The 10,995-nt window shown below is 31.1% G+C and overlaps 2 protein-coding genes across 5 annotated transcripts; both read left to right on the top strand.

Moving 5' to 3' along the window:
• Positions 1-514: 514 nt before the first annotated feature.
• Positions 515-3,366, top strand: LOC108465676 (beta carbonic anhydrase 5, chloroplastic). 4 transcript variants are annotated; one of them, XM_017766052.2, is made up of 9 exons: positions 528-813; positions 912-982; positions 1,644-1,805; positions 1,890-1,938; positions 2,055-2,168; positions 2,269-2,322; positions 2,401-2,483; positions 2,604-2,706; positions 2,866-3,366. In XM_017766052.2, the coding sequence occupies exons 1-9, from the start codon at positions 754-756 to the stop codon at positions 3,064-3,066; spliced, it is 897 nt and encodes a 298-aa protein (XP_017621541.1). In that variant the 5' UTR covers positions 528-753; the 3' UTR covers positions 3,067-3,366. The 4 variants fall into 4 exon arrangements, with proteins under 4 accessions (XP_017621542.1, XP_017621541.1, XP_017621538.1 ...); XM_017766049.2 differs by having other exon boundaries at positions 529-813; positions 2,601-2,706; XM_017766051.2 differs by having other exon boundaries at positions 530-813; positions 915-982; positions 2,601-2,706.
• A 1,812-nt stretch (positions 3,367-5,178) lies between these two features.
• On the top strand, positions 5,179-5,889 carry LOC128290489 (protein PELPK1-like). Its single transcript, XM_053026138.1, has one exon. The coding sequence runs from the start codon at positions 5,179-5,181 to the stop codon at positions 5,887-5,889; it is 711 nt and encodes a 236-aa protein (XP_052882098.1).
• Positions 5,890-10,995: the final 5,106 nt, after the last annotated feature.

Below are 10,995 nucleotides of genomic sequence, written 5' to 3' on the forward strand. Positions count from 1 at the left end.
ATAGTTCATATACTAAATTGTATATTAATGTTAAAATATATAAATAAATATATTAATTAATCTCTCATTTGACCTCTTCAAAAATTGTTAAATTACAAATTAATATAATGGTAAAATTTTATTTTATTTTAAATTCATTTTGCTCCTTAAGTAATTTTTAGGCTTTGTCCCTAGTGTCATGAGCCTAGACTTTAGCCTAACAAAACAAATGGCCTTACGAGTAAATTTATTTCAAATTTACCTAAATTAGCTTAAAACCTTAAAAAAATGAGAATCTCGATAGGAATTCTCTAAAGCATCGATACTATATAAAAATAAGTATGCGAACCAAGTGACAAAAAAAGAAGAAGAAGAGAAAGCTTAAAAAAGAAAGTACAACAAGTGTTTGGATGAATTCTCTTAAAGTGTAAACATGATATGGCGTGCACAGTTAAATATCATTAAAGATTTAATGTCATGACTAAAATGAAAGTGTTTTAAAAGTTGGATTATCAACCGGTGAATTTACCTATTCATTTATTTCGACATTGTTTTCTCCGTCTTTCTTGGAGGTTAGGACAGCAGTGATCCAACCAACACAACCACCTTTTTTAAAAAGCCAAGGCTTTACCTCTTTGTTTTTATACTTTGAACGACTCCCCCAATTCTTCACTATCCCACCTCTTAATTTCTTCCACTGCTTTTCATCGCTGCCCCTCTTTACTCCTTAAAGGCACTCTCATCTTTTAACTCTTTAGATCCAACCCGATTTCAATGGCAGCTCTTCAGCCAACTTCTCTTTCAAAGCATCCTTTATCAAGTGGAACTCCAACGGTATGTCTAGAATACTCCCTTTCACCCTTCTTCTCTTTATTATTCGTTTAATGCTTACTTTGCATGGACTTGAATCTGGGTTTTGCTTCTTTTGTTAGCAGATCTTTGGTTCCAAGGTCCAAAGTGGGGATTTTCTACCGACCCAGTTCAGATTTTGGACTTCTTTCAGGTTAGGGACTGTTTTATTCTGTTTCCCAGTTTTTAAAATCTCAGATTTTCTTGTGGTCTATTGGAGAGGTATATCTCCAAATGCTTAATCTTTTTTTTTTTTTCTATGTTTCTTGATTTCCTACTGTTGCAGGTAAGGTGTTGAACTATTGATCTAGCAAAATGAAATTATAAAAAAAGGAAATAAAATAGTTTGTAACTCTTTTTTGGATTGAAAATATACGCTTGGAATGTGGACGTCTATAAAAGGAAACAAAGGGGATTATTGTTTATCTTTTATGTAAAAAGAATTTGATTGTAATTTTACTGCAGAGACTATTTTTGCAAGTTTAGTCTAGCTCTATGGCGTCAATAAGGCTTGAACTGATATAAAAATTGGGAATTAAGGTTGTGGTTATTGAGTTAAGCTAGTGGGGATTCACTAAGATCTTGTTTGAGTTTGCTTTTAAGCTCTGATTCTTCTTGTTTGATGATTTGTTATAGGAGAAGTTATACAATTTAAGATTACGACTACAATGCAAGTGTTTCTGGGTTGACCCTTAAGAGATAAGCTGATTTCCAATTTGGTTTTAACTCACCTGAACATATTGTTTATTGGATTCAGTTTGACTGATAAATCCATTTTATGCTGCCACAAATGTCTTTTCTTTGACATTTGTTAGGAGCAACACAGGTGTGAAACTGAAAGCTTCAGCAGAGCCTCCAGCGCTAACACGGGAGCTTAAAGGTGATGAACAAAACGGCATAATGGAAATGGAAAGTGGTTGTGATTTGTTTGGCAAGTTGAAGAATGGGTTTCTCAGTTTCAAAAGCCATAAATATATGTAAGCTGCAAAATCTGGACTGAGTTGTTTTAGCTTTGAATTAGAAGTGGTATTGTCATTTGATCCATTTTTATGTTTGAGCAGGGAAAACTTGGAACGCTATCAAGCACTCGCCAAGGGTCAAGCTCCTAAAGTAATGATGTTCCTTCCAATGTTTCATTGTAGTTGTTTTTTTGCTATGACCTATGTTATCATGCAGTGATTGCTTGTGAGATACAGTGATATTTATGCTAACCATTTCTAGAACAGTTTATGGTGATTGCCTGTGCAGATTCAAGGGTATGCCCTTCAACCATCTTGGGATTTGAACCAGGAGAAGCCTTCATGGTTCGCAATGTTGCGAATATGGTGCCAACATATGAGGTATATACTGCTGTGCTTTTATTTCACTTAGGTTTAGTTTTGATCTTAGGAATTGATATTGTAAATTCTATTCACTTTCCTTTCCTTTCTGTTTGTGCAGAGTGGCCCATCGGAAACTAATGCTGCACTGGAATTTGCTGTAAATTCACTTGAAGTAAGTCTTTCATCTTTATAATATCCGTGTTATGCCACCTCTCGACGTACAACTTTTAATGATATGTTACTTTCGCAGGTTGAAAATGTTTTCATCATTGGTCATAGCTGCTGTGGTGGCATTCGTGCCCTCATGAGTATGCAAGATAAAGCGGAATCAAGGTTTAGTTAGAAAATCAACTTGTTTTTAGCAATCTAATCTAATCTACCATTAGCATCTTCTGACAAGAGCTATTAATTCTGTATGCACTGTTTCTTAGATAAACTCTCTTGTTTCAGTAGCTTTATCCGGAGTTGGGTTACTGTCGGAAAGAATGCAAAACTAAGTACAAAGGCTGCTGCTTCAAACCTCAGTTTTGACCAGCAATGCACGCACTGCGAGAAGGTACTCTCATTCCCTTTTAGTTTGATTGTGTTTGGTCCAACACAAATATTCTTCTTCGGGATTTTATCTGTATTATATGCATTTCATGTTTGCCAGAAAGGGTGAAGTAGCTTAAAAAGTAAAATCGAATGATGAATTTTATTATTATTTTTTTTTCAGGAATCAATCAACAATTCACTGTTGAACCTGCTTACTTATCCATGGATAGAAGAAAAGGTGAAGAAAGGGATGCTTTCTCTGCACGGTGGCTACTATGACTTTGTCAACTGTACTTTCGAGAAATGGACATTGGATTACAAGGGAAGCATCATGAATGGAAAAACCAGAGTTGTAGTGAAGGACCGATTATTTTGGTGCTAACCTTCTCGATCCATCTTATCTTTTTTATCTGTTGCTTCCGCATTCGCTGTTCCTTTCACAGTTTACTTGATTCGTAAGTGTTAAGTGTCAATGCAGTCTAATAATGTTTATTCCTTGTGATATCAAGGAATAACTACTTAGTTGTAATAATATGTTTGCTTCTGTATCTGTGGTTGAAAAGGATGTAGAAAAGAATATAGGGGACCTGGTGTTGGAAAATTGATTTTGTATGTTGTAATTCCAATTCATTTGATAACAATTTTCAACTTAATATCAATTTGTTTGATTGCTACATGGAAAGATACATGATTCGATGTTCCATTATGTCCCGAGTTTTCTCGGTTCATCCAGTAGGTCTAAGGTTTCAACCTCAAACATTTGTAACCCTTTCTTCAATCCTAAATTTTTATGGATGTTATGGGTTAAATTGTAGCATCAGATAACTTTTCCATGGCATATCGGAATGAGAATATCTGATACGGTGCTTCCCAAAGCAATTTTTTTGAGTATATTTTATATCTGTTTTACAGTTCATGTTTAAAGTTTATGGCTGTCCCTCCTATTAATGACGTATTTTCAAATATATTTTTCTTTGAAAATGAAATATGTCATAATAATTAATGGTCTTAAAGCAACTTCTATATACTATCTGGGATTCAATATAGTGGCTTGTTGACATGGTTCATCTATGAGAATTTGGACCGACTTTGGTATGCTTCATCCAAGTCTTCTGATTTGACTGTGACTGGGCCTAAAACTGAGCCTAACACAAAGTTCAAAATCCATGAACATTTTTAAAGAAGCTTTTCTTTTATGTAGTAGAAGAATAAAACTTTCGTGAATGTGACAGTGAGGAGATGCGTAAAGTATATAACATTATACTTTTTGCAAGCAGTTGGCTGGTCTACCCAAGAGTGATCCAGGAGATACGTAAAGTATATAACATTATAATTTTTGCAAGCAGTTGGCTGGTCTACCCAAGAGTGATCAAAGTTTGAGCTGCCTTCAATGAGCCAAATTTTGCTTATAATGGAAAAAGGCACTTTGTTTAGTTCAACTGCTCACAGAATAATGTTAAAATGAAATTAAAACAAGGTGGGCTGGTCACACCAAAAAAAAAAAATTGATTGGTGGAATTTTATATTACGGAATGTAATATTATATTTTAAAATAAAATTATGTTATTTAGATTCTTAATATTTTGAACATCCCATACTATAATCTCGTACAAATAATATTAAAATATAGTAATATAAAATGTAATTAACTTTAAATTAAAAGCATAATATTAAATTTTGAATAAATTTATTTTTATTTTTATTATTTAAATTAATTTAGTCTATTTTTTCCAAATAAAATTTAAATCTAATTAAAATATTTTTTTCTTAATATTGAAACAATTCGTGTTATACTTTAAAATTATAATTATTATATTTATTTATTAGTATATTAATTATGATTATAATTATGATCGGTGATACAATCACTTTCCACTAATTATTCTAACTATGATTTATAAATTTATTTCAACATTTGTATATGTACTTATGAATACATAAATTATAATAAATTATCATAATTTTATAGAAATTGAGACTAAGAAACATTAAGAGAACAAATTCTACAATAAAGACAATTTAGTAAAAATGTAAATTTAGGTAATCTCAATTTCTATTAACCAAACACAAAAATTCAAATCAAATGAATGAAATAAGATAATATAACATACAGAACATCCCGCTTGTAATATTACATTCTTGTAATCCTATTATGAAAAATAATCTTACATTGGACCAAATGCTCTGCAAACTATTATCTAAATAAAAAAAATTTATTGTATATATATATATATATATATATACTTCATTTCTATAATATTTTTCGGGAGTTATATTTTTTATATTTACGTAAAAGTATTTGATACAGATTGAGCACCTTCTTAGCATGATCCCACCATAAAGTCAAGTATGTAGATGAGAAATTGGTACAAACAACGTGGAGCCAAATCCCACCAAACCATCTCTCATCCTCTCCTATAAAAGGCTTGCTACACATAGACAACAATCCACACACAAATACACGAAAAATTCTTTGCTTTCTATTTTGTAAACCATGGCTCATAACATTCGTCACCCTTTCTTCCTTTTCCAACTTTTACTCATTTGTGTCTCACCAATGATCGGTAGCCACACTGTCTCGGCAGCGGCTCGACGTTTATTCGAGACACAAACAACCTCATCGGAGCTGCCACAATTGGCTTCAAAATACGAAAAGCACGAAGAGTTTGAATATGAAAAGCCAGAATACAAACAGCCAAAGTATCACGAAGAGTACCCAAAACATGAGAAGCCTGAAATGCACAAGGAGGAAAAAAAAAAACCCTGCAAACAACATGAAGAGTACGAGAAAGAAAAACCTGAGTTCCCCAAACAGGAAAAGCCTAAAGAGCACGAGAAACACGAAGTCGAATATCCGAAAATACCCGAGTACAAGGAAAAACAAGATGAGGATAAGAAACATAAACATGAAGAGTACCATGAGTCATACGAATCGAAGGAGCACGAAGAGTACGAGAAAGAAAAACCCGAGTTCCCTAAATGGGAAAAGCCTAAAGAGCACGAGAAACACGAAGTTGAATATCCAAAAATACACGAGTACAAGGAAAAACAAGATGAGGGTAAGGAACATAAACATGAGTTCCCAAAGCATGAAAAAGAAGTGGAGAAAAAACCCGAGAAAAAGGCCGAGTACCCTGAGTGGGCTAAAATGCCTGAATGGCCGAAGTCCATGTTTATTCAATCTGGCTCGGTCACTAAGCCTTGAACCATATGACACTGGTGCATGTGCCATCATCATGCAGTAATTTCATGATATATCGTAATTATATAGTTAATAAAAAAGATGGTGAGCGGGAAATGTGTGTGCGCATTCCTCCATGCACCAATGGTGAATCTCTTTGCATAGAGATTCTGAATGGATATAGTTTATGTTATATTGTATGTTCTAGTGAAATTAATTTTGAATGTTGTATCTAATGTTAACATCACTTGGCTTGATTTATGTTTTAATGAAGTTTATGTTATGTATTTTACTTTAATGATATTGCATGTATTGTTAGTTTAACATAGCTTGATCATTATACTCTTCTACTATTAATTATAAATTGCACCGTCTTGTTTAAACTTTTTATAAGTTAAGACATGTATAAATATATGATGATATAATTACAAGTTTTAATTCAATGTTAACTATTTTAGTATGTTATTGATAATCATGTATGATTCAATCTTAATTACATTTAAAAAATTCCACTTAAAATTTTAATAAATAATAACAAATAATTATTGTAATATAATACACAACCAAAAATGAAATAAATAAAATAAAATATAAAATACTTGTTATAATATTGTAATATAATATGTACCATATTCTTAACTGAATTAGGGTCTAACCTATAATCCCTAAAATTTCAGTTTAAATATTTTTATACTTACCATTTTATTAGAACTCTTTTAAATAAATTAAAATTTTAATTATACTAATTTAATTTAAACTCTAAATTATCTTAACTAAAATCTAAAATTTTATTTAACCTATTAATTAAATTCCTAATTATCTTATCTAAGTTAAAACTCTAAGTATCCTTGTAACATGCCAATTCTTGCTACTAATAAACAAAAAAATATAATAAACAAAATTAAAATAAATAAAAGTTCAATAACAGTCAGGTCCTTTTACAAATATTAGACGAAAATTACATCAAGCCCAAGTAGCCCAAATAAAAAAACCCTAAAGCCCATAATACCTAAACTATTTTAGAACTAAACAGAAACCCTAATCTAGCCCTAGCGTCGGACCTTAGTGCTGCCGCTACTCCTAGCCTCTGTCATCATCAACCGCTCCTCAACCACTACTTGCAAGGAAAAAGGAAGAAAAGGACAGGAGCAGATACACAAACAGTCACGAAACAGTAGAAAATAATATGCAATGTAATGGCTATAAAAGCCATAAAAAACAGATTGTAATGGGAGTTTTTTTTGGAAGAAATAGAAATCGAACAAAAAAAAAACACAAAAAAAGAAATCAAAAAATAGAATACAAAAAAATTGGAGGTGATTTTCTTTCTTGTATTTATTTTTTTCGAGTCTTTTTAAATAAAAAGAAAAAGAAAACACTTACTTGGCGATTTGTGTCCCACCAGCGAGAGAGGCCAAGGTCGCCACTTATGATGAAAGGTGGCTTTATTGAGAAGTTTTTTTTTTAAAACTAAAAAATCGAAGGATTTCATCGAGATTTCTGCTATTCGGTGGGTTTTTTGGAAAAATGATCTCCGATCTAGGCTTAGGGAAACGAAATGACCAAAAATGTTTTTTTAATATTTTTCTGGCCACCATGGATGGCGGAGCTGTCGCCGGCGATCGGTGGAGCTTGGCGGCTCCTTTACTCAGATTTTGGGCTGTGCCCAGAGAGAAAACAGAGAAAAAAGGTTTTTTTTTAAACATTGGTGAAATGATTCTTTTTCGTTTTTTTAAAACTTAAATAGGGGATCAAAATAGTGTCGTTTTGGCCTGGGTTCATAAACCCCAAAACAACATTGTTTTATTGCGTGACCTGATTACCGACTCGACCTGCCTTAGGATTCGCGTGTTTTTGACAATGGAGGGTCTAATTTCTATTTTGATCCTTTCGCTTTTTCACTATTATTCAATTATGTCCTATTGCTTGATTTTTATTTTTCAATCCTATTGCTTGATTTTTATTTTTCAATCTTCCCCATTTATTTTATTTTTTGTTCAATTTAGTCCTTGGATTACTATAGACCCGCTTAGGGGATGACACATGTCCCAGGGTTTGGGATAATTTTCCGTTTGGTCCCTGGTTATTTTCTCACATTTTATTTTGGTCCTTTATTATGTTTTGTTAGTTTTTTTTACAATTTAGTCCCCTAAATCTCTTTTAAATTTCAATTTAGTCCTTTTTATAGTTATTCATTTATTTTATTATAATTTAGACTCTAAATTTCATTTTAATTTTGATTTTACCTTTATTCATTTGGTTTCAATCTTTTATAGATTTTATAGGTATATTGTTATGTTATGTTTTATTTATTTATTTATATATTCATTCATTTATTCATTTCTTTTCTTTTTGTGTATTTAAAATTTGTATTTTATTTATTCCTTTATTTTCATATATTATTATTGTTTATTTTTCCTTTGTTATTTAATTAATAATAGAACAGTGATTAATAGGATTATTGCCATTGTTATTATTGGTGTTTTATTATTATAATTATATTATTATTGTATCATTCCTTTATTTATTATTTATTATTTTAGAATACTACACACATAGTCACTTCACATTATTTCATTATCATTGTATCATACACTATGTTTAAACATATTTGTCCTTTTTCATACGATGTTGAATAAACTAAATATATATACCATTTTAAGTATTACATAATTTTTTTTACTCGATGCATAAAAAGGAAATTTTTAAAATTAAGGCAAATGTTCCGAATTTGGAGATTCGAAAAGTCGTGCCCTAACTTATGGGGTTTGACTTTCTCTTTGAACCTAGATAACCAAACATTCCTTTTAAAATTAAAACACATGAGGTTTAAATAGTAATTAAAATAAAGAGCAAGCTTATTTTCGAGGATTCAAGATGCCGTGTCCTAACTTACGGGATATGACCTTTTGTTACCTTGAGATAATATGGCCTTTTACATACGTTTTGATTTGTTCAAGTGATTTTTAATTAAAAATAACATTATGCAAAGTGGGATCGTGTTTTAAATTCTATTCAAATTTTTTAATTTTCAATACTAGGTACCAATTTTGGGCGTAACGAGGGTGCTAATCCTTCCTCGTGCGTAACCGACTCCCGAACCAATTTTCTGGATTTTGTAGACCAAAAATCATTGTTTTAGTAAATCAAGCCTTTTATTAGAATAATCAAATTACGAGGTGATCTGATCACACCTCATAAAAAAGATTGGTGGCAACTCTATCTTCGTTTTCAAAATATGTCGATTTAAAAAAAAAAAAAGGGTTTCGACAATCCTAATTTAATTTAAATTCTTAATTATCTTAATTGGTAACCTTCTCCACCCGGCTAGACACTAGACCCGAATCCGGGAGATTACATCGGCCACCGAGATGGCCTAGTAGCAATCGGGGTTCAAAAACAGTCGATTTTTAAACATTTATTTATTTTCAAAGAAAATTTAGTCTATTTTCGGAAAAACACATGAGTTAGCAAAAATGATTTATTTTAACATTTTTCTTATAACATAATCTAATTTTGAAAACTTAGTTAATTTAATTAAACTTTCAAAAACTTATTTTCAACTTAGTAGCGAGAAAAGTGGTATTAATGTAATTTTAATAAAAACCATGCTTCATTCATAATTTAAATAAAATTCATATTCTAATAGCCTAAATTATTTAAATATCATGCATGCCTAAGTAAAACCATAAACTAGGTCCCATGCCACAATTCAAAATAAAATAATATAGTCACAAAATAATAAAGGGAAATATCAAATAATAATTTTAAAATATTTTAATAACTAACCCGATCCGAGGCTCTCTGAATGCCGAGTCCGCATCCTAACCTTGTGAGTTTTTTTGCAAAGGAAGAAATTAAAAAGGGCAGCTATGAAAGCTCACTGTAGGTTCCATCACAAGGAAATCAAATCAAAATAGAATACAAGACATTTTAACAATTCCAAGAATAAACACAATCACAATGCACTTCAAATTAACGGTTTTTCTCATAAAACACTTCACTATAAATTTCTCAGAATTCAAAATAATCATACTCAAATAATAATTCAAAATATCACTATTTCAGATTAGCTCAACACAAGAATAATCGGTATAACGAAAAATCATATACAGAAACAGTGTTCATCGAACAATTCTCCATGGTAATTTCACACATATCAATAATTCAGATCACACAACAATGTACAAATGTATCATCTCTGAAATTACAATTTTATATATAGGTAATAATTCAGATTAAGAACAAGGCAATGTTCTTGTATGTAGGTAATATGAGAGGTTGTGCTCTTAACTTACGGGATATGGCTTTCTTCTTGAACTGAATTAATTGAATATCCTATTTAAAATTGAAAACGTATAGGGTTTAGGTAATAATTAGACGATGGATATTCTTTATTTTTGGGGATTCAAGATGTTATGCCCCTAATTTACGAGACATGACTCATCTTCTTGATTGACTCGAAAAAAAGAGCCTCCTCCATAAAATGTAATTTAGATAGTGATGTTTTTTAGCAATGTCATCTAATAATATCATGTATGCAAGGGTCGCATTTTAGATTCTCTTCAAATTTTCAATTTCCAATATGAGGATGTTAATCCTTCCTCATACGTAACCGACTCCCGAACCCACTTCTTGAATTTTGTAAAAGAAATCGTCACTTCATACTTTTGACATTTTATTAAAATGATTAAATTTTGAGGTGATCTAATCACATCTAATAAAAAAGATTGGTGGCGATTCCATCTTCCTTTTTAAAAAGAAAATAGTTCAAGACAAAAAAAGGTTTCGACAATAGACATATCATCAGCCAAAACTCAATGAATATTATGCTATTCCAATCATGGTCCATTACATTGAACTCATTGCTTCACTCTCTATTCAAACATTAAAACATATACCAACCAAATCAACTTGACAATATCCAGACTTATTCCATTCTCCTATTGCAAATTAAATTATCATATAACTATAATAATCTATTACTACTCATCCTTCAAAGTAACTCACCTACTAAACCTATTTATTCATCATCATGCAAGTGCCGCTATAAATTTCACACAAGGTATCAAAATCATCCAATACTCTTTATCAACCTATTATGTTATCTCTTACTCGTTAACCACTCAA

This window comes from Gossypium arboreum, chromosome 3 (genome assembly GCF_025698485.1).
Source record: "Gossypium arboreum isolate Shixiya-1 chromosome 3, ASM2569848v2, whole genome shotgun sequence".
Classification (NCBI taxonomy): Eukaryota; Viridiplantae; Streptophyta; class Magnoliopsida; order Malvales; family Malvaceae; genus Gossypium; species Gossypium arboreum.

Bases quoted from the DNA above. Each gene is read 5' to 3' on its own strand.
- LOC108465676 (XM_017766049.2), top strand. From the start codon at position 754: ATGGCAGCTCTTCAGCCAACTTCTCTTTCAAAGCATCCTTTATCAAGT. The intron at 983-1,643 runs GTTAGGGACTGT...GACATTTGTTAG, and splicing joins AGATTTTGGACTTCTTTCAG to GAGCAACACAGGTGTGAAAC. The intron at 2,707-2,865 runs GTACTCTCATTC...TTTTTTTTTCAG, and splicing joins AATGCACGCACTGCGAGAAG to GAATCAATCAACAATTCACT.
- LOC128290489 (XM_053026138.1), top strand. From the start codon at position 5,179: ATGGCTCATAACATTCGTCACCCTTTCTTCCTTTTCCAACTTTTACTC.